Source organism: Lepidochelys olivacea (genome assembly GCF_965140295.1).
Source record: "Lepidochelys olivacea isolate rLepOli2 genome assembly, chromosome: 3".
Taxonomy (NCBI): domain Eukaryota; kingdom Metazoa; phylum Chordata; order Testudines; family Cheloniidae; genus Lepidochelys; species Lepidochelys olivacea.
In genome coordinates this window covers 21,326,367-21,350,337 of record NC_140413.1, presented here as the reverse complement: position 1 = coordinate 21,350,337, position 23,971 = coordinate 21,326,367, and the positions used below count along the sequence as shown (strand labels likewise).

The 23,971-nt window shown below is 45.3% G+C and overlaps 1 protein-coding gene across 5 annotated transcripts in view; it reads right to left on the bottom strand.

Moving 5' to 3' along the window:
- Window positions 1-21,770, bottom strand: part of LDAH (lipid droplet associated hydrolase) — a 174,918-nt gene extending 153,148 nt beyond the window's left edge. For 4 of the 5 annotated variants that reach the window (XM_084625066.1, XM_084625069.1, XM_084625068.1 and 1 more), the window contains exons 1-2: window positions 21,607-21,770; window positions 2,545-2,706 (exon numbers count right to left, since the gene is read on the bottom strand). In XM_084625066.1, coding sequence (XP_084481192.1) covers window positions 2,545-2,706; window positions 21,607-21,637 — 193 coding nt within the window. In that variant the 5' untranslated portion in view covers window positions 21,638-21,770. The remainder of the gene's footprint in view (window positions 1-2,544; window positions 2,707-21,606) is intronic. The other variant, XM_084625067.1, reaches the window with a different exon arrangement.
- Window positions 21,771-23,971: the final 2,201 nt, after the last annotated feature.

Here is a 23,971-nt window from a genome sequence, read left to right as displayed (position 1 = left end):
GGTGAAAAGGGGCTTGGAAAAAATAGCATATAATCACGTAATTAAAGACTACCATAATACTACTCACAAGAGGGCCGAAAGAAGGTTGCACAGGAAACCTTACTCCTGGCATTTCCTAGCTTTTGAGTGCTTGGAGAAAAAACTTGACATCTGCTTTGCTTCAGTCAATATTTAACATCTCAGGTAAAAAAAAAAATATTAACTATCACCTGAACAGAAATTAATACATACATACTTAATCAGAATCAAGTCTTGGTTGGTTACTCTACAGCTGCTAACTGCTAGAGCAAAGATTAGCCCTGTAAACAGATCACTGTATCCATGGTAAAGTGTCATTCAATGTTTAACTTTTTAACACATAAGAAGGTACTTTGTTAACTGCTAGGAACCAGGAGGTCATTATAGCTACTATAAACTGTGAAAACGGAAAAAACAATCATCTGGTTATAGGACTGCGGGAGAGCCAAGGGCTCTCAGCTCCTCCAGCTGGATACTGACTGCCAGGAAATGCCCTCACCATCATTCATTATTCCTTAGTCCAACATTTTGTTTAGCAACCTGTTTCTTTTTAAAAAAAGTTATTTTCACAGTCAGGGGAACTTCCAATTTGTACTGAAAATAAACGGCAAAAACGTGAATCAGCTGTTAGTAAAGCCTCCCAGACCGCAGGACAAATGTTGCTATGAACATTTCACTTTTGCTCCTTCTGGGTGCTTGTTTGGCCAAAAGATGTTTACAAAGTTTTTGCAGAATGGTTTTCTCGGAAATTATATCTATGTAGTGCTGCCACTCCACTGCCTCACACATAACAATTCTTTCCCTGTCTTCATCACTTCAACGCAGAAGCAATGTTCAGGAAAGCATCTACAATATGGGAGAACACTTGTTTAATTCAGCAGGTCTCTTCTGGCCTTCCAGAAGTACATCCATTTAAAGCAGATTGCATGCTACAGACTTTGGTCCCAATCCTGCTCCTCTGAAGAGCTCTGCTGACTTCAGCGGGGGTCTGCCCATACAGCGGTCACTGCAGGAACAGATTCTGCCACCCCTATTTGTGTTAGCTGGTGCTTACTTCACCAGATGTTCCCTTGAAAAGGTGGCCACAGCTGATTTTTATTTATTAGGAGCAGTATTTCTCAACTATCGGTTAAACAGTGATAGGTTTAACATTAGCTGATGTGTTAAAATGACACAATCATCCAACTCCAGTAGGTATCGCACAAAATGTAGTGCCCAAGTCCCAAAGAGAGATGCCCAGAAATATCAGATACACAGAACTTTTGGGGAGGCTTCCAAAACCTTGCATAAGAATCCAACAACGGAATCTGCATGCTTTTTTGCTATAGAAATGGACACAACATTTTTAAGGCATTGGGTGTTTTTTTAATATACAATATGATTTTCACCAATCACAGTCCAGAAGTAATGCATATTTAATGTATTTTGACACAATTAACATTTACGGGCCTGATGCTAAGAGGCCAACTACCACTGAAGTAAGATCAGGGTATTTATTTTTAATGATGGAACTAGTGTCCAAATACACCATACCCCAAACAATTATTAATTTTTTGGACTTGCCCCTGAGTAGTTATTTATAACAGCAGAGTATACTTACAAATAAAGAGATTTTTTAGTCAAACACATGAAAAGGAACTGGAAAACCAGAAGGGTCATTCATTGCCTCACTGTTTCTCAGTCAATTAACATTATCTCTAAAGTACAGTACTGTGATGGAGAGAAGAAAGTTAAAAGTACTACAATAGTTGGCCCCTAAGCCCAATATAAGCAATCACTATTGAGGTCACTCAACATAATTATAATTGTAGTGCTATACTGGATCATTGAAGGACAACTCCTGCTTCCACTAAAGTCAATGGCAAAACTCCCGTTGATTTCAATGAAGCTAGATTTTGGCTCTTAAATCTTAACTCTATTTAATCAGGCAAGTGTTAACAGTTTTGTATGTATAAAATGTAAATAATTTAAGTAATAATCTTGGATATTTGTTAGATTAGTTGATTTAAAGGGTAATTTAGGCTCAAAATCTACGATTTTTTTAAAGAAGTCTATTACAAAGCTCACATTAAAAGAAAATAATTGATAAAAATAATTTCTTCTTAATTGCAATTGAAACTCTTCCCTGTGAATTTAATCATTCAGGGGACATGTATGCAGGGCTGATGAGGAAGCATTACCCTAAAGGACAACAGCTGCAAAGTGAAACTGACGAGGAAGAGAAGCAAAACTGCCCTGCCTGCTTCAACTGTTCAAGATAAATAGGATGCGGAAAACAAGTGAACAGCATAAGGAGAACATCAGACTTTGTAAATTTTCAGTTTTATGCATGTAAAGCACAACTTGTAATGCAGATTATAAAAAACCAAATGAAGGATGATTTTGTGATTCAAGTATCAGGAGTTTGGGTTCTATTCCTGCCTCTACCTCAAACTCCCTGTGTGACAAACTGGGTAATTTTGTCATATTTAATTTAAACCTGCCAGTGTTCTTTTAATTAGAGCTTTGCGTTTTTTCCAAACTTACCTGGAATAATCAGAAATAAGAGCCCGGGGAGAGTTTTACTTTCAGTTTCCAAGAGGTCTTTCCAGGGCCCACACTTTAAGACCTGAGTAGCTGCTCCACAACAGTAAATAAATTCTTCATACAGAGGGATCTGCTCTTCTGATCCTGGTCTCGTGCTCTCTGCTAAACAGAACAAGAGGCTGTTATAACATATCAGTAAATATCTATGTACGATTAGCACCACAGCACTAAACACCCCATCAGTAAACAATAAATAACCAAAGAAACCCAGTTCCCATGTCCAGTGTTCAACTAAACAATGACCTGATTCAGTAGCTACTGCTTTAGTATATTGTAGACATTGGTATAAAGATACAGAGGCCACTAAATTGGGGGCACATGACTCTGACATATACATTGATCAATCAGGCCATAACACAGTACAATCGTTACACCTGCTACACCTCTGGGCCCATCCATCTTGCAATACATCTCATTTTGCAAAGCTGCTAGTGCAAAGACTGACTGGGGTTTTCTGGACAAGGAGAAATCACCCCCAGAGCTATATATTTACAGTTTTTACTTTTGGTCCAATAGCAGGAAACAGATAACAGAGAAGGATTACGTTATATTTACTAAAACAGGACAAGGAGGTCCTCATTCAACAAGGTAAACTTTCAACAATGTGAGTAACCCCACTGACTCAGATGCTTAAAACTAGGCATGTGTTTAAGTACCTTGCTGAACTGTGGCCACAGTAAGACAAAATGGGTTCTACACTAATGCACAGAAGATGCTTTGCTCCAAACTTCCTATGTGACTTCTTGCGCAAATCATGCAATAACTTATCCGTGCCTCAGTTTCTCACACCATAAAATGGTGATAAGGAGAGTTAAGGAGAGCTGTGACAAATGACAATGTTTATAAAGTGCTTTGAGAGCCACAAGTGGAAGACTCTAATACTGAAGATGCTACATGCTGTATAACAAGACAAGACATGACATGACTGCAAGTGGACACTACTGACAAAGGAACAGAGCATCACCATTAAAGTGAAGCTGTCAGCATCAAATCTGATATTAAGTACTTTAAGTTACTGCTTCTGTCTCCGAGTTCCCTTTGTCAGTTATTATGGTTTTTACATGATATATTCCTAACTTTTTAAAGAAAGTTTTCCTCTCCCCTGAAACTGAAACTGAGTGAAAAGACCCAAAACAAAACTAACAGGGGAAAACTGACTAGCTAAAAACCAGATCCTGCATTCAGATCCGAGAAAGCAGGCCATGGAACTCCAGGGAGCAAGGTTCTACCCAGGTGGCTGTAATGGGCAGATCCTTGTCTAAAAGGAAAGAAACAGTGCACTGATTAGGCACAACTGCCCATTAAAAACAAACTGAAAAAAAGAAAAGAAAAGAGAATATTTTCCCCCTTAGGCATTATAGTACATGCAACAATGGTAGAGTAATAAAAATTGTGTTCCCGCTTTAATCTCAACAGGAATAACAATGACTCTCAGCAGCTCTGAGATGGGATGTTCACCCCACACTTACCCTGAAGAGGTTAATGGAAGCCAGTTAGGCCAATTAACCTATTAAGCTACAAACTGGAAGAATTAAGGCTGAGAAAAACGCCCTAATTAGGGGAAGTTCACCTGTGCAGGAACAGTCAGGGCTTCCATAAAGCCAGGGAGCTGATAGCAGAGAGGGGCCTCAGGGAAGTATTCTGCAATCGCTCCACGGGAGAAGGGTGGTCTGTTTAGGGCTAGAGAAGCAAGTAGCCTACAGGGAGGAGGGAATTCTGGGTCTGGCAAACCTAGGGAAGGAGGGAAGCCAGAAGGGTGGGAAAGGCTCAGGTGAAAGGCAGCAAGGTCCAGAATGGGACAGACCTCAGTTGCTCATTAGAGGGTCTTTGAGCTGGAACCCAGAACAGAGGGTGTGCCTAGGTTCCCCTACCAGCCGCTGGGGAAGCGGTACCATGGGGCAGTGAATGGGAAGACTGCTCAAGACTGCTGGTAAGGAAGGCCTTTGTTACCCCGGAAGGGAGAAACATACATAGTGAGAAGAAAAGGAGGACCTGTGGCACCTTAGAGACTAACCAATTTATTTGAGCATAAAAGCTCATGCTCAAATAAATTGGTTAGTCTCTAAGGTGCCACAAGTCCTCCTTTTCTTTTTGCGAATACAGACTAACACGGCTGCTACTCTGAAACCTTACATAGTGAGGTGACTGGAGGACCAAGTCACAAAGAGGGAGCACACAGCCTCAGAGAGTGAAAGAGAAAGCAGCAGCCAGGCATGCAGTGAGCAGCAGGAGGGGGGCCTCACATCTGTAAAGCGCTAATCCCCAGAGCTCCACCTGCAGTGAGTGGACCCCATGACAGGCTCAACAAGACTAACAGACCAGCCTCACTAAACACAGAATGGGAGGTGATATCAGCATGGCACACTGATGTGCGTTACCACCATCATCTAGAATTTGTATTCAGATAAGGCCCAACTGTGATCAGAGCCCTCATTGTGGTAGGTGATGTCCAAACAGATAGTAAAAGACAGTCCCTACCCTGAAGACCTTATGATCTAAATAGACAAGTCAGATAAAGGGTGGCAGAGGAAAGCACTGGAGAAGTTACTTGCCCAACATCACAGCCAGTCAATGGTCAAACTGGAAATAGAATTCACATTTCTTAGGCCACAGTCCAGTACCCTGCCTCCCAGCCTTGTTTGTACTCTCAACCTCACTTCCACTATAATGTCGTTTTTGTTTGGGAATATTTATAGGGATGCAAGGAAAGGTCTTCATCGTCTAAAGCTACGTTGGCTTGTTCAAATTATATATCTGTGTCAAAATTTAATTTCAGTGTGTTTTCTTAATTCTTTAACCATCTGAATACAGCAATGAAAAAGAAAACAATGCACTATAATATGAAAATATAAGGGCCACACAAATATAACAACCAATACATATATTCATCATTTAGAAACTTTCTAGTATCCAAGTGGAGGTCACCTGGGAACTGAATAATTTTGCCAACCAGGAGCTTTTGTTCACCTCTAGACACATCTGTAATATTAGTCAAAAAGGTGTGCATGTTCATCAACTCACTAGTTATGAATAAAAATGTCATCAACGTGAACTATGACACACATGTGAATGTTTGCCAAAAGGATCATTTATCAAGAAGTGGCAGGTGCATTTGTCAAACCAGAAGACTTGCAAAGTCATAAGCGTTGGCCTTGTTTCAATGTTATTTTATACATATATCATCTCTTGGGGCTGTGACCCAAGAAACCCTTACTACCAACTGGCAAAGAGGTTACAGGAATGTCCTGATTCTGTTATGTACATTCTGCTTCAAAGAATGCCATGTGAGGTCTTAAATGTATCAAGGTACGAGACACCACAAGAATTAAAAAAAAACAAAACAGGTTTTCTCTCAGACAAGAGATCTTTATTCACCTCTCTCTGTGTCAGATGTAAACCAAACACTGAAAACTAACGTAATGGATACCCATTTACATATGAAATCAACGGAGAAGGAGCGCTCGGGAAAAAGAAGCCCTGGGTGGTTATACTGTCTCTATGTACAGACAAACTTTCTCCAACACTTATGAAGTAAATGGGCAATGCATTTACATTGATGAAAATGGGAGATCAGCCACCCTTGGTCGAAATGCTGCAGAGGACTTTTGGAGGTGAGATAAACTTATTGAGATCAGAAGTTAACCTGTTAAAGTTTGGTCTCTAGAAAGCAAGTTATGATTTTGTTTTATATGCAAGCCTTTGTTGCCAATATTCTGACTCATTAACATTTAAATCTTTGATAATAAACTTATTCTTATTCATATATCTACATGCTGTAACATTAAGCAAGGTGATGATCCTGAGTTGAATTCTACAAGCTGGTGTGCACAGTGGTCCTTTAGGGACAGCAGACCTGGTATTTGTGTCCAGTGGAGAAGGGGATGAACACTACAGGGAAACACTTCAAAAGGACTCAGGGACTGGAGTGCACCTACTGTTAACCCACAAGGCAAAGAAAGAGCTGGCATAGCCCAGAAGAGTGTGTTTGGGTGATTAACACGCTGGAGGTGTCAAGGAGCCAACACCACGGTAAACACAAGCAAGACCCTCTCATACCATAGGCAGTGGGTAACAAGGTGACAACTCTCAGTCTTGGGTACCCTGAGAACCATCACAGGGGCTACTGTAATAAATAGGCCTACATGTTTACCCTAAACATAAGCTCAACTGTGAAGAACAAGTGAAAGTTCATAAAGTGTCACAATTACTTATAACAATGAATGTTAATGGAAATAGGTGCAAAAACGAGACAAAGACTGAATTAATCAAAATGAAAAGGCATACTGAGATAATTCAAGGACTGTATTAAGATGATGTCTGGTAAACAAAAGAAGTATGGAACTGGAAATCCAGGAACCAAATATGGTGAGTCGGAAATGAGGCCTAACTGGTGAACAAAATAATGAAGGGATGGGAAATTCCAGCCGTCACTCCCTTTTGGGGTCCTTTAAAAAAAGAGAGACTTTGGGAGGCAAATGCAACCATTAGCAAAGCTTTTTACACGGTCTCCCACAGTATTCTTGTCAGCAAGTTCAAGAAGTATGGGCTGGATGAATGGACTATAAGGTGGATAGAAAGCTGGCTAGATTGTCAGGCTCAACGGGAGTGATCAATGGCTCCATGTCTAGTTGGCAGCCGGTATCAAGTGGGGTGCCCCAAGGGTCGGTCCTGGGGCCGGTTTTGTTCAATATCTTCATAAATGATCTGAAGGATGGTGTGGATTGCACCCTCAGCAAGTTTGCAGATGACACTAAACTGGGAGGAGAGGTAGATACGCTGGAGGGTAGGGATAGGATACAGAGGGATCTAGACAAATTAGAGGATTGGGCCAAAAGAAATCTGATGAGGTTCAACAAGGACAAGTGCAGAGTCCTGCTCTTAGGATGGAGGAACCCCATGCACCGCTACAGACTAGGGATGGAATGGCTCGGCAGCAGTTCTGCAGAAAAGGACCTAGGGGTGACAGTGGACGAGAAGCTGGATATGAGTCAACAGTGTGCCCTTGTTGCCAAGAAGGCCAATGGCATTTTGGGATGTATAAGTAGGGGCATTGACAGCAGATCGAGAGATGTGATCGTTCCCCTCTATTCAACATTGGTGAGGCCTCATTTGGAGTACTGTGTCCAGTTTTGGGCCCACACTACAAGAAGGATGTGGAAAAGTTGGAAAGATTCCAGCGGAGGGCAACAAAAATGATTAGGGGACTGGAACATATGACTTATGAGGAGAGGCTGAGGGAACTGGGATTGTTCAGTCTGCGGAAGAGAAGAATGAGGGGGGATTTGATAGCTGCTTTCAACTACCTGAAAGGGGGTTCCAAAGAGGATGGATCTAGACTGTTTTCAGTGGTAGCAGATGACAGAACAAGGAGTAATGGTCTCAAGTTGCAGTGGGGGAGGTTTAGGTTGGATATTAGGAAAAACTTTTTCACTAGGAGGGTGGTGAAACACTGGAATGCGTTACCTAGGGAGGTGGTGGAATCTCCTTCCTTAGATATTTTTAAGGTCAGGCTTGACAAAGCCCTGGCTGGGATGATTTAGTTGGGGATTGGTCCTGCTTTGAGCAGGGGGTTGGACTAGATGACCTTCTGCGGTCCCTTCCAACCCTGATATTCTATGATTCTATGATTATCAACAGAAAGAATAGAAAGGAGTGAATTTTCCATTATGACTGCCCACCTCATCCCCCAACATCTCCTGTGACCACAGGATCCAGCATAACATCACTGGGCCTTCATCATTCTAATCCCAGGAGATGTCCTGACCAGATCGGAATAAAGAGAGAACTCATTTGACATCACCAGCTCTGGCTAAATCCCAAACACCATCTCGCACGTGAGGTTTAGTCGCTCTCCCCACCCTCCCACCTTGTGTGTCCTTTTCCTTCCTCACCTTATTTCTTCTCTTTCCTATCTCTCTCCTTTTGCCTCCTGTTTAACAGAAGTCCGGTTTAGCCAAAAACGCCTGTATATTTTGCAACATTGCTTTTAACTGCCTCTTTGGTCATAGGCTTACAGCAATGTCTTAAATAGCTTGATAATGGCACAAGTTTGCCAGGTCTCAGAATGGCTGATAAAACCATGCACTGTGCCGGTATTTTACTAGATCTTCGCTGTTTCAAAGAGTCAACACCAGGGGCAGAAGCTGCATTTTCTATCTGTGCTGTTCTGCTTTTTTCTCTCCCCTCTTATGTGTGTTTGCCTCGTTCTATCTTCTAGGAAACGGAATCAGACTTTAATCAACAACCGTGATAACAATAGTTTCGGCCAATCTCAGCTAACTTTTTCTCTTTTCCCCCCAAAAAAGACAGTTATTACTAGCTAAGGGTTTTTTCCCCATCTGAAGACTCTCTCCAGCTAAAGAGAAAGGGAACAAGGGATGTTGTTAAAATAAAAGCCTTACTTTTAATACTCTATATTTCAAATGCTTAACCTTTTCTCTCCCCTCCCTCTTTTTTCTGTATCCTTAATAAAGGGTTTTAAATATTTTTAAGGGCATATTTGCCATGACACTGAGTAGGCTGAGGTCTCTGTATACCAAATGCTGAACCTTGGTTAAAACTGTTTAATGTTGGACAGTTACAGAATTGTGTTAATACCTTTAATGCTGGTCCTATACATTCCATTGAAATACAACAGAGCTCAGTCAAGGGCTCACTGAAATCAATGAGCAAACTATCATAAGCTTCAATGGACATTAGTTTAGGCCTTACACTCTTCCAATCTAAGATCCAGACCTCAGGCCTTTCTTAAACCATTAAGGACGGGTCTAAATACAGTTGGAGTACTAAATCAATTTATGTGAAATTGGTGGAGCCACCCTTTGTGTGGGCACTTTTAATCTGAAATACGAATATCTATACCAAGGGGCATTGCACCAATTTAACTACATCCATTTCTAAACTGGATTTTAATTGAATCAGAGTTCAAACTGTGTGTAGAGAAGGCCAAGATCTGGACAGAGGAAAAAAAAATACTTTTTTTCTACTTTCAGGTATATGTGATACAGAAATCATGAAGTGCTTTTTCAGAGTACCAAATTACTGTATATAAAGCATAATATCAAAAGAAAATGAGGGTAATAAATGGACAAACAGATTGTAGGCTGCAATTTAAATTGAAACAATGAGTCAGCAATACAGATTATATGAGGTCCAGAGTTCCACCAGAGCTAGACTGTAAACAAATTAAATTTTCATTGCAATGAATGGGGCGGGGGTGGGGGAGGAGGAGGGAAGGAAGGCAGTGTTTTCTTTTAAATAGCATTAATGAAGAGTTTCTGGTAGCTCAAGGGGTGTGGGTGGCCTGCATACTTTTGCTGCAACGGCATCTCAGCTCTATTCCCCACTGCTGTCCTAAATTTCTATGTGGGTGTGTTCAGCTGCACAGCGATAAGCATGAAGTCCCAAGGGGTTACAGATTTATTGTATATTTCACTCTCATACAACATCTTCTACATTAGGATCTCAACGCATTCCACAAATATGAATGAATTAAGCCTCACAGCACCCATAGGAGGTAAGTGGTGTTCGTTTCTCTCTCTCTAAAATAGAAGACAGACATGACTTTCTAAAGGGCGGAAGAATCCTATATTAAAAGACACACATAGAACCCAGGGTTCCCAACACCAGGCCCTGATTTACCCACAAAAGATAACTGAGTTGATTTTAAATATCCAAGGTGCAGGGAAAGGCACAGTCAACTCTTTTTCGCTTTTGTTTCACTGTTTACTTTAAGGAACCCTAACAGATTTGGTAGGACCAAAACCTGATTTGCCCAGTCATTTTCTTACATCTCCTCTATAGTTTGAGTGCAATGCTTTGCACATACTTATTTTAAAATGAACAACTGTGTCAACACACATTTTTCTAAAATAAAGTTGCAGGACACAATAAGCAACTGCATAAGACCAAAAGAAAGAGTTTGAGTGAAGAAAAACAATTTCAGTTTTAAAAAACAGTTCAGTTTAAAACTTCTGGGTTTGACTTAATCATTAAGAAATAAAACAGATCTTACGAATTCATCGTAATGATTGGAAGTCCCTTTGCAAATTATTGAATTTTGCAAAATCTGTGAAAAAATGGGGGAAGTGGAACAAGGATACTGCACTATAACTTTGCTCATTTATTTTGACAAATATACTTATGTTTTAATTACAGCAGACCCTTGCTAATCAACATTTGGCAAATATGCAAACAGAAATAGTAATTCCTCCCCATTCCTCAAAGATTCTTCAATAGCAGAGTAACTCAAGTAAGGTCTCATTCTTCTGCATTATTTTCAAATATTCTGCAACCGAGTGACATAAATAATTAAACCTAATGATTGTCAAAATAAAGGATGCATTACCCTTGCTTTGTTAAATTGCTTAATATTCAAAAAATCTACAAACTTCAGTAAATTGTATTTGCTTTGTTAGAAAGTCAGTGGTATTAGCTGGGATTTACACTTGAGCAACAGAGTTCAAAATCTGGTCTAACTACCTTGTTCTGAAGAGTTTACATATAATCTGATCCTACAATATCTTATTCACAGAAGCAAGTCTCATAGGAGCAGTGAAATTCTGGCCACACTGAAGTCAATTGCAAGACTCCTTTTGACTTCACTGGGGCCAGGATTTCACTTGAGAACTCCAGTGGGACATGAATGAGGACTACTGACATGAATAGGATTTGAAGGATCAGTTCATAAATCAGACAAAAAATGAAGGAATGCAACAAATTTAGTTTGGATTAATAGGCCAGAAACATGTCTTGTTGGTTAAGGTGCCTTTTCTTCCTGTAGTTTCAATACCGCAGGACTTTGATTTTATAGCACATGTATGCTGTAGTGTCAACTTGGAAGCAAGAATGGATGCTAGAAGGAAAGACAATTAAGCAGATAAGAATTTATACCAAACACTTGTAATTAGTATCTAATAAAAACTGCCTGTGAAAAAATCCTCAGTAATAATATTGCATGAGCCCAGGGGTTTTAGCTCCAGGCTGCTGAATTTTTCCCCCCTATGATAAATCATAACATATACTGCTGAAAAATATTATCAGCAAAGAAGTTTGGGTGATTTTTTTAAAACCTGGTCTGTAAAACAAAACAAAATCAAAAACTCAGGGCTACATGTTCAGCTGGCATAAATCAGGATTGCTCCATTGACTCCACTGTCTCTAGATGTCAGATTATAGTATTTAGGGGAATCAGTGCACCCAGTTATTCACCAGGAGGAGATTGTCAATTCTATTATCTATGCAGTTCTCCTCTCATTTACACTGATGTACCTTCAGTCTCGTCCAAATTACAATACCGTAAGTGAAATAAGAATTATGCCCTAACAATCTCCCTTTCCACGTACAGTCACTGCCCGTCTATCTGGCGATATTTCTGATATAACAGTCAAGCTGCTATGTGATGCCATTACTTGGCTGCAGGCTTAACTTGCAAGAATCACTCAGAGGATTTTCAACCAAATACAAATTCTTCACCTTTCAATTATTGGTTCACATCCAACCAAGATCAGTGGTGAATGAAATGAAGCCATTATTATCAGGGCCATAACGAGTAGCTGGTCTCACTCCAGTTCTTGTAAACAAATGTCCATGTGAAAAAAACTACTAGTGACTCCCTTTGAACAGCATCAGCAGAGGCCAATGTGTGAGTGGCACAAAAGCACTTTGGCAAAGCAGCGTGGGGAAGCTCGCATTGTTGCTGCCTGTGGACAAATAGGGGATTTCTTTCTGCACAGCTTTCAGTCCCGCAACTACAACAAGAGGACCGGTACTTATGAAGAAAGACTTAAAAGTTAATCATTTTTATTTTATTTTTATTTGTGTGTGGGATACAACATAATTTGACACCAAATGTCAACCAAACACCATGAAAAGCAAAGAAATAAGCTGCAAACGCATCCAACACTCCCCTCATAAACCTCAAATAACTCCCCTTCCACCACCCACAGCCCACATATTTCCACTCTCATCCCAAACACGGGCATATTCTTGCTGCTTACCATGCCCCTCCTACTTCCCTCCCAGCCTCAGTACGTAGTAGAGTCGATTGGTTTAAACGTTTAAGAGCTAAACATAGGAGAAGAGTGTGACTGAACAGCCCCATCTGGAGCACCCTTCTGTGGCAGGACACAGCATGATACGCATCAATGCCTCGGTTTCTCCTCTCAGGGAACCAATAACTCCATGCAAGCTTATCCACTAGTCCATCAGCACAGTTTATTACCAGACACAGTTCATTTAATCCTGAATGAAGTCTCAACACATATAGTTCATTTCTCACCCCAGTGCAGTCATTAAGATCACCCAACATCTCATCCAGTAACACCCCATATATCACACACCGGCATCTTCAAACATGCTCACACTCTCTGTCAATCCTCCCCTGTCCTTGTACCAGAACAGCCACCCTCATACTTATAACTGGAGTGCAACCACACTTTTCCCAATGAGAACCCGCACAGCCTCCTTGCCAGGGGAGCATCCCTTACCTCCCCTGCTCTCTCACAGTTCCTCTGGATTCAGCTCTCCGCCCCTAGAGAGGTCAGCAGGTGAACTCTTCTGCTGCTGCCCTGCATTCAGCCCTCTCTGGCCCTTGGTTCCAGCTCTCTGGCTTAGAACCACAGGCATATCCCTCTGCTACTGGTCCTCCTGCCTTCATCCCTCTATCTCTATGACTTAATAGAATCATGGAATATCAGGATTGGAAGAGAACGCAGGAGGTCATCTAGTCCAACCCCTGCTCAAAGCAGGACCAATCCCCAACTAAATCATCCCAGCCAGGGCTTTGTCAAGCCTGTCCTTAAAAACCTCAAAGGAAGGAGATTCCACCACCTCACTAGGCATTCCAGTGCTTCACCACCCTCCTAGTAAAAAAGTTTTTCCTAATATCCAACCTAAATCTCCCCCACTGCAACTTGAGACCATTACTCCTTGTTCTGTCATCTGCTACCACTGAGAATAGTCTAGATCCATCCTCTTTGGAACCCCCTTTCAGGTAGTTGAAAGTAGCTATCAAATCCCCCCTCATTCTTCTCTTCTGCAGACTAAACAATCCCAGTTCCCTCAGCCTCTCCTCATAAGTCATGTGTTCCAGTCCCCTAATGGTTTTTGTTGCCCTCCGCTGGATGCTGGACTTGGGGACCACCACCCAGCAAATGCCTCTTGCTGCTCTCCTACCTTCAGCCTTCTCCTGGGTCCCAAACATACAGTCTCTGGAAGCCCTCAGCTGCCCTTTCCTTACTGATTCCGATTCACTAGCTGTGTCTCTGTTCCTCCATAGACCCCAGGTGCTGCCCGCCCTCTTAGCTGGCCTAATGGGAGAACTATTCTGGTACAGGGATGCTGGACCTACTTTATAGAGAGGGGCCAGCCACCCTGTGACAGGGAGCATGATGAGTAGCAGGGATCCTGTGGGGTGGCTGTGGGCCCTGAGAGAAGCATGATCATAGAATCACAGAATATCAGGGTTGGAAGGGACCTCAGGAGGTCATCTAGTCCAAACCCCTGCTCAAAGCAGGACCAATCCCCAATTTTTTTTGGGGGGGGGACATCTGCTTGGAATTATGGAAAGAGGAAGCACGATGTGCAAGTGAAGCGGTGAGGGAGCACAGCACCTAGCCCAATGGGGTATTGGTCCATGACTGCAGCTTTTAGGTACTACCAATATACAGATAACAAATAGGGCTGTGTTTGATAGAGATGTGAGAAAAATGAGATATGAGATGAAGAGGGTGGTGTACATGAGAGATGGAGGAGAGAAGTTATTTGATGATCCATAGGTGAGGGCAAAGGGAGACTATATGTGGCAATACTGTGGCTGAGCAGGTGGCCTGAAGTAGGGAGTAATTCAGTGCTTCTGTACTAAGCTACTGTTGCTTGAAGGGTTTCCTTGGCATTTCAAGGCAGTAATGTCACTGGGAGTTGTTGACATGCCACTACTTTGGCAACAAGACTCTCAACTCCTACGACTTTGCTCCTGGGTGCTATATAGTCAAGCCCAGGTATCCATGCTTGAAGCTGATGACTCAGCTCCCCAGCACACCAAGCCAGCTGTACTGATGGAGAGCCCTTTAAGTACCAATATCTTGGCACAACCACTGGGCTCCTCCCATTACAGGGACAAAGCTCTGGCCACCCCAGTTCAGTCTCCAGCGCGCACACACCTCTACCTCTTCAGCCTCGGCCCCAAAAATGCCCCAATCACGTAATACGATGGTCACATCTCAAGACAGTGAATGTTTTTCATTTAAGATAACACTTTTTCTACAGGGAAATAGAAATGAAAGTTTCTATCAGAGAAAAGTGTGTTTGATGGAGAGATCTGAGTGAAAGAGTGGTCAATGCTTTCAGAGAGGGAGGAAATTCGGAGCACAAAGGACAGAAGACAATTCTTCTCTCACTCTGTCTCAAGAGGGGATGGTGGTTTACAAGGAGTAGCAGGAGAGGAAACAATTATCATACTGAAGAGTTATAGACACTTCAATTTAACTCTTACTTTTGGCCTAACTTCCATCCCTCTTCATTAGCAATTATTTTCCTGGTAGCAAATCAATCTCTCCTATCTCAGGAAAAGAGAATGTGTCCCTCATTCTCAACCTTAGTTTTCATTCCTCCTTTCTCAATTATCCTCTATTTGAAGCATTCTTCCCTCTCTATTACATGTTCCACTCCCCACCCTTCCCTTTGAGCACAAACCCGCCTCCGCTTCAAGACTCATGCACTATTTCAGGGATTGGCAACCTTTGGCATGTGACCCGTCAGGGAAATCTGCTGCCGGCCGGGATGGTTTGTCTACCTGCAGCGCCCGCAGGTTCGGCCGATCACAGCTCCCACTGGCCACAGTTCGTCATTCCAGGCCAATGGGGACTGCGGGAAGCAGCATGGGCCAAGGGATATCATCTTAGCTATGCTTTTTATGTAGCCTGTTGTAAAAGTAGGCAAATATCTAGAGAAGTTAATATACCCCGTGGAAGACTTCTGAGTAGCCCCAGGGGAACACATACCCCTGGTTGAGAACTACTGGCTTAGGACACATCCCTGTCATTGGTGTCTCCCATTGGCTAGTTTAGGGAGTTCCATATCTAGTGAGCAAGATTTTGTGCATTGCATTCTAAGTTGCCTATCTCTCCCTGAGCACTGTATATGGAGTGTAGACTCCTGACTTGGCTTAGAGGATCTCAGAGCTGATCCTGTGATTTTCTAGGCATCTAAAAGTATAATGCTGGGTGATGCTCAGCATTGCAATGCCTAAGTCCCTTTGTCAGTCCCACCTTTTGTATATAAAAAGAACAGGAGTACTTGTGACACCTTAGAGACTAACACATTTATTAGAGCATAAGCTTTCATGGGCTACAGCCCGAAGCTTATGCTCTAATAAATTTGTTAGTCTCTAAGGTGCCACTAATGCTCCTGTTCTTTTTGCAGATACAGTCTAAGGGTATGTCTACACTACGGAATAAGGTCGAATTTATAGAAGTTGGTTTTTTAGAAATCGGTTTTATATATTCGAGTGTGTGTGTCCCCACAGAAAATGCTCTAAGTGCATTAAGTGCATTAACTCGGCGGAGCGCTTCCACAGTACCGAGGCTAGAGTCGACTTCCGGAGCGTTGCACTGTGGGTAGCTATCCCACAGTTCCCGCAGTCTCCGCTGCCCACTGGAATTCTGGGTTGAGATCCCAATGCCTGATGGGGCTAAAACATTGTCGCGGGTGGATCTGGGTACATATCGTCAGGCCCCCGTTCCCTCCCTCCCTCCGTGAAAGCAAGGGCAGACAATCATTTTGCGCCTTTTTTCCTGAGTTACCTGTGCAGACGCCATACCACGGCAAGCATGGAGCCCGCTCAGGTAACCGTCACCCTATGTCTCCTGGGTGCTGGCAGACGCGGTACGGCATTGCTACACAGTAGCAGCAACCCCTTGCCTTGTGGCAGCAGACGGTACAGTACGACTGGTTGCCGTCATCATCATGTCCGAGGTGCTCCTGGCCACGTCGGCTGGGAGCGCCTGGGCAGACATGGGCGCAGGGACTAAATTTGGAGTGACTTGACCAGGTCATTCTCTTTAGTCCTGCAGTCAGTCCTATTGAACCGTCTTATGGTGAGCGGGCAGGCGATACGGACTGCTAGCAGTCGTACTGTACCATCTTCTGCCGAGCAGCCATGAGATGTGGATGGCATGCAGTCCTTCTGCACCGTCTGCTGCCAGCCAAAGATGTAAAAGATAAATGGAGTGGATCAAAACAAGAAACAGACCAGATTTGTTTTGTACTCATTTGCTTCCCCCCCCTCCCCTGTCTAGGGGACTCATTCTTCTAGGTCACACTGCAGTCACTCACAGAGAAGGTGCAGCGAGGTAAATCTAGCCATGTATCAATCAGAGGCCAGACTAACCTTCTTGTTCCAATAAGGACAATAACTTAGGTGCACCATTTCTTATTGGAACCCTCCGTGAAGTCCTGCCTGAAATACTCCTTGATGTAAAGCCACCCGCTTTGTTGATTTTAGCTCCCTGAAGCCAACCCTGTAAGCCGTGTCATCAATCGCCCCTCCCTCCGTCAGAGCAACGGCAGACAATCGTTCCGCGCCTTTTTTCTGTGCGGACGCCATACCAAGGCAAGCATGGAGACCGCTCAGCTCACTTTGGCAATTAGGAGCACATTAAACACCACACGCATTATCCAGCAGTATATGCAGCACCAGAACCTGGCAAAGCGATACCGGGCGAGGAGGTGATGTCAGCGCGGTCACGTGAGTGATCAGGACATGGACACAGATTTCTCTGAAAGCATGGGCCCTGCCAATGCATGCATCATGGTGCTAATGGGGCAGGTTCATGCTGTGGAACGCCGATTCTGGGCTCGGGAAACAAGCACAGACTGGTGGGACCGCATAGTGTTGCAGGTCTGGGACGATTCCCAGTGGCTGCGAAACTTTCGCATGCGTAAGGGCACTTTCATGGAACTTTGTGACTTGCTTTCCCCTGCCCTGAGGCGCATGAATACCAAGATGAGAGCAGCCCTCACAGTTGAGAAGCGAGTGGCGATAGCCCTGTGGAAGCTTGCAACGCCAGACAGCTACCAGTCAGTCGGGAATCAATTTGGAGTGGGCAAATCTACTGTGGGGGCTGCTGTGATGCAAGTAGCCCACGCAATCAAAGATCTGCTGATATCAAGGGTCGTGACCCTGGGAAATGTGCAGGTCATAGTGGATGGCTTTGCTGCAATGGGATTCCCTAACTGTGGTGGGGCTATAGACGGAACCCATATCCCTATCTTGGCACCGGAGCACCAAGCCGCCGAGTACATAAACCGCAAGGGGTACTTTTCGATAGTGCTGCAAGCTCTGGTGGATCACAAGGGATGTTTCACCAACATCAACGTGGGATGGCCGGGAAAGGTACATGACGCTCGCATCTTCAGGAACTCTGGTCTGTTTCAAAAGCTGCAGGAAGGGACTTTATTCCCAGACCAGAAAATAACTGTTGGGGATGTTGAAATGCCTATATGTATCCTTGGGGACCCAGCCTACCCCTTAATGCCATGGCTCATGAAGCCGTACACAGGCAGCCTGGACAGTAGTCAGGAGCTGTTCAACTACAGGCTGAGCAAGTGCAGAATGGTGGTAGAATGTGCATTTGGACGTTTAAAGGCGCGCTGGCGCAGTTTACTGATGTGGTTAGACCTCAGCGAAACCAATATTCCCACTGTTATTACTGCTTGCTGTGTGCTCCACAATATCTGTGAGAGTAAGGGGGAGACGTTTATGGCGGGCTGGGAGGTTGAGGCAAATCGCCTGGCTGCTGGTTACGCGCAGCCAGACACCAGGGCGGTTAGAAGAGCACAGGAGGGCGCGGTGCGCATCAGAGAAGCTTTGAAAACCAGTTTCATGACTAGCCAGGCTACGATGTGAAAGTTCTGTTTGTTTCTCCTTGATGAAACCCCCCACCCCTTGGTTCACTCTACTTCCCTGTAAGCTACCACCCTCCCCTCCTCCCTTCGATCACCGCTTGCAGAGGCAATAAAGTCATTGTTGCTTCACATTCATGCATTCTTTATTCATTCATCACACAAATAGGGGGATGACTACCAAGGTAGCCCAGGAGGGGTGGTGGAGGAGGGAAGGAAAATGCCACACAGCACTTTAAGCACAGCACTTTAAAAGTTTACAACTTTAAAATTTATTGAATGACAGCCTTCTTTTTTTTGGGCAATCCTCTGTGGTGGAGTGGCTGGTTGGCCGGAGGCCCCCCCACCGCGTTCTTGGGCGTCTGGGTGTGGAGGCTATGGAACTTGGGGAGGAGGGCGGTTGGTTACAGAGGGGCAGCAGTGGCAGTCTGTGCTCCAGCTGCCTTTGCTGCAGCTCAACCATACACTGGAGCATACTGGTTTGGTCCTGCAGCAGCCTCAGCATTGAATCCTGCCTCCTCTCATCACGCTGCCGCCACATTTGAGCTTCAGCCCTGTCTTCAGCCCGCCACCTCTCCTCCCGGTCATTTTGTGCTTTCCTGCACTCTGACATTATTTGCCTCCACGCATTCGTCTGTCAGTGTGGGAGGACAGCATGAGCTCGGAGAACATTTCATCTCGAGTGCGTTTTTTTTTTTCTTTCTAAGCTTCACTAGCCTCTGGGAAGGAGAAGATCCTGTGATCATTGAAACACATGCAGCTGGTGGAGAAAAAAAAAGGGACAGCGGTATTTAAAAAGACACATTTTATAAAACAGTCGCTACACTCTTCCAGGGTAAACCTTGCTGTTAACATTACATATATAGCACATGTGCTTTCGTTACAAGGTCGCATTTTGCCTCCTCCCACCGCGTGACTACCCCCTCAACCTTCCCCCCTCCCTGTGGCTAACAGCGGGGAACATTTCTGTTTAGCCACAGGCAAACAGCCCAGCAGGAATGGGCTCCTCTGAGTGTCCCCTGAAGAAAAGCACTCTATTTCAACCAGGTGACCATGAATTATATCTCACTCTCCTGAGGATAACACAGAGAGATAAAGAACGGATGTTGTTTGAATGCCAGCAAACATACACTGCAATGCTTTGTTCTACAATGATTCCCGAGTACGTGTTACTGGCCTGGAGTGGTAAAGTGTCCTACCATGAAGGACGCAATAAGGCTGCCCTCCCCAGAAACCTTTTGCAAAGGCTTTAGGACTACATCTAGGAGAACCGCAAATGCTAGGGCAAAGTAATCCTTTCACATGCTTGCTTTTAAACCATGTATAGTATTTTAAAAGGTACACTCACCAGAGGTCCCTTCTCCGCCTGCTGGGTCCAGGAGGCAGCCTTGGGTGGGTTCGGGGGGTACTGGCTCCAGGTCTAGGGTGAGAAACAGTTCCTGGCTGTCGGGAAAACTGGTTTCTCCGCTTGCTTGCTGTGAGCTATCTACAACCTCCTCCTCATCATCATCTTCTTCGTCCCCAAAACCTGCTTCCGTATTGCCTCCATCTCCATTGAAGGAGTCAAACAACACGGCTGGGGTAGTGGTGGCTGAACCCCCTAAAATGGCATGCAGCTCATCATAGAAGCGGCATGTTTGGGGCTCTGACCCAGAGCGGCTGTTCGCCTCTCTGGTTTTCTGGTAGGCTTGCCTCAGCTCCTTCAGTTTCACGCGGCACTGCTTCGGGTCCCTGTTATGGCCTCTGTCCTTCATGCCCTGGGAGATTTTCACAAAGGTTTTGGCATTTCGAAAACTGGAACGGAGTTCTGATAGCACGGATTCCTCTCCCCAAACAGCGATCAGATCCCGTACCTCCCGTTTGGTCCATGCTGGAGCTCTTTTGCGATTCTGGGACTCCATCATGGTCACCTCTGCTGATGAGCTCTGCATGGTCACCTGCAGCTTGCCACGCTGGCCAAACAGGAAATGAGATTCAAAAGTTCGCGGTTCTTTTCCTGTCTACCTGGCCAGTGCATCTGAGTTGAGAGTGCTGTCCAGAGCGGTCAGAATGGAGCACTCTGGGATAGCTCCCGGAGGCCAATACCATTGAATTGTGTCCACAGTACCCCAAATTCGAGCCGGCAACGTCGATTTAAGCGCTAATCCACTTGTCAGGGGTGGAGTAAGGAAATCGATTTTAAGAGCCCTTTAAGTCGAAATAAAGGGCTTCATTGTGTGGACGGGTGCAGGTTTACATTGATTTAACGCTGCTAAATTCGACCTAAAGTCCTAGTGTAGACCAGGGCTAACAGGGCTGCTACTCTGAAACCTTTTGTTTATAGGGACTTGGGCCATGGAGTTTTTCTTCTTACTTGTATTATAGAGGCATTATGTAAATTTAAGAGACTACTTACATAACAAATATTCTGAGAGAGTTTACCTGAGAATTAGTAATATCACAGAAAAAAATATTACGACTGGCAACATTATTACTATATCGATTTTACTGAATGCATACCTGCATAAACTTACTTCTTGCAATATTGTTATAGCATGAGAAATTTAATGCAGTATTATTCCACAATTAGTATAACTGCATCATCATTGTGTCGTGCACAATATTACCTATAATGTACTATTCCAGCACTATTATAGTACGCAACACTGTGCTACAATCAGTATTTTTTCTTGCACTATTGGTGCACGAGAATACACTGCATGCAACATCATTCGGCAAGGCAGTGCTGTTTCTTGCGCTATGATAAGCGCCTACAGGCAGCACCAGCTGCAAAGAAGCGCCTGGCGTGCGAGGTTCTTTGGGCATGATCTTGGACAGGAATTGATCTGATACCGGGAGACCAGCAGCAGCGTTATCCCTTGCACAGCTGCGGAGCCCTGCACTGACAAACCCTGCAGGCAGCAAGGTCCCCTGCCCGGCAGCAAGGTCCCCTGCCCGGCAGCTCCCGGGCGGGCAGGCGGCAGTCCCATTGCCTCACCCCCCTTGCACTGCACGGAGGGCCGCCGCCGGGAGGCCGGGCCTCGCCCTAGCAGGAAAGCGCCGGGCCGCAGCTCCGGAGCAGGGATGGAAATGCCCGGGCCGGACCCCCGCGGCACGTACCTGCCCCGGCGCCCAGCATGTCCGCGGTCATTGGGCTGCACGCGCCGGCTGCCGAGCAGCGTCTGCCAGGCCGGGCGGAAGGAGGGCGCGTCCCGGCTTCTTCCGCCCGGCAGCGGAGGCCCGGAGGCCAGGGCGGGGCGGGGGAAGCCTGGCGCGCCCTTGTGTCGCGGCCGCGCCGCGCGTCTCTCTCGCGGCGCTGGGCGGGATCGGCGTCGCGGGCCGTGATGGCGCCTGCGCATCCCCTTTCCCCCCCCCTCCCCGCCCCGGGCCCCCTGGAGACCGCTGGAAGTCGGCCCCCGGGGTGGGGTCCCCATGGTGGCAGCCCGCTGGCTGGCGCAGTCCTGGGGGACCGCAGCAGGCACCTGGCACCCTCCTGCAAGGAGCCCTTGGCAGCATGGCCTGACTGCCTGCATAGCGGGGGGGAGGGACCCTGCTGCTTGTCCCTTTCCAGTAGGGTGACCAGCTAGCAAGTGTGAAAAATCAGGATTGGGGGCAGGGGGAAAGAGAATAGGTGCCTATAAAAAACAAAGCCCCAAATATTGGGATTGTCCAATCTGGGTGCAGGCAGCTCAGTGGGAGATCTGGGTATGGGGGGAATTTGGATGCAGAGGGGTTTGTTGGGGGGGGTTCTGGGTGCAACAGTAATGGGACTCTGCAGGGGGGTCCAGGTGAAGATGGTTGGAGCTCAGCGAGGAAGGGCGTCTGGCTGTGGAGGGGGGAATAGAGCTTGGAAGGGGGGTCTGGGTGTGGCAGGTTCAGTGGGGTGGGGATCTAGGTGCAGCTGGTTGGGGGTCAGTGGGATGGGGATCCAGGCAACTCATTGGGGTGGTCCAGGTGCAGGGGAAGTGTGGCTTGGAAGGGGAGGTTCTGGATATGGAAGGGTGAGGCTCGGCAGGAGGGTCTGGGTATGAGTATGTGGGGGTCTGGATGCGCAGGATTGGTCAGATGGAGGAACAGCTCCCTGTACAGTGATCCCCCTCCCTGCAGCTGTGGAGGGATGGATGCAGGAAGTGGGGGGAGTTTGCAGAGCTTCCTGGAGCCGGGGAGAAATCTGGGGGTGGGTCTGACACAGCCCTGGGTGCTGTGCAGGGGAAGAGGAAGTCCCTTCTTCCCCAGTCCAGCTGTGACTAGCAGCTGAGGATGGGAGCCACCAGCTGAGTCTTCCCCAGTCCCGACCCCAACGCCACAGAGATTTACATCTCTGCTGGCTGCCCTGGGCACCCAAAACATTCTGCTGGGAAGGGTCACATGACCGCTCTTGTGGCTTCCCTCTGCTTCCCTGTCAGAAAGTCATTTTTCTGTAGGGAAGCAAAGAAATCTGCGGGGACAAATTCTGCACACTTGTAGTGGCGCAGAATTCCCCCAGAAGTAATAGAATATCTAACACATACAGAGAATAAAATAGTTTCAATGTAACATGCCTATAAAGATCCCACATACACAAAGGCTTTTAATCTTAGGGTTTCAATCTAACCCCATACTTAATACAATGTGGTATACGTGGCCTCCACATATACATGAGAAAACATTATATTCACAGCTTAAAAATAAAACATTTACTTAAACACTAACCATTTAACAAACATTTAATATTTAACATCTTGTGAGTGGTGATCAGCCAGTCACAGGATGGGTAGGAGAGATCTCATTCAGAGGCAGGCATCCACTTTATTAACAGACACTCCCAGTCTCTCTTAAATAACAGGTAGAAAGAATATCAGACTTACACTTCTGCTCTGTCAGTGTTAAGGATGATGACGTCAACGCCTGGAGATGATGGATGTTACTGCTTTCCTGGAGCTACTGCTGCTGCCTTAGAAGATACTGCCTGTGTAGCAGCGGTTGCTGCTGGCCGCTGCTGCTGGCAGGTAGCTGCTCTGAGGGCCATTGCCAAGGCAGCCTCAGAGTTGTGTTGCTGCTCTCAGGAAAGTTCCACCTTTGCTGCTGCTTTTCTTCTTTGTTTTTTTCCAGGTAGCATTCTCCTCCTCGGGTGTCTCGCCGTCTCTGCTCACCCAGGAACCACAAATCCACTACAACTCACCCTGCTAGCTGTCGACCATATAGGCTGCTTGCTCTGTCAATGTCAGCTCATCTCAGCCAATCAGCTTCCAGATATTAGCAAAATTCTAGATCTTTCCTATTACGTCATTCCTATTTTTAGATAGCTAAGCTCCTCCTTCTGATGCCATCTTGGGTAGAACTCCTTCCTCTCACCTATTTTTAGATAACAGAGCTCCTCCCTCTGAATTGTTGGAACCTTCCGCAATTTTCCCCTCTAAATTTAAACTACATCATCCCTGTCTCCGCTGTTTTGACATAGTGAATGCCAGTGAAAATGAGGTAGGATCAGAGGCTAAAATAGGAA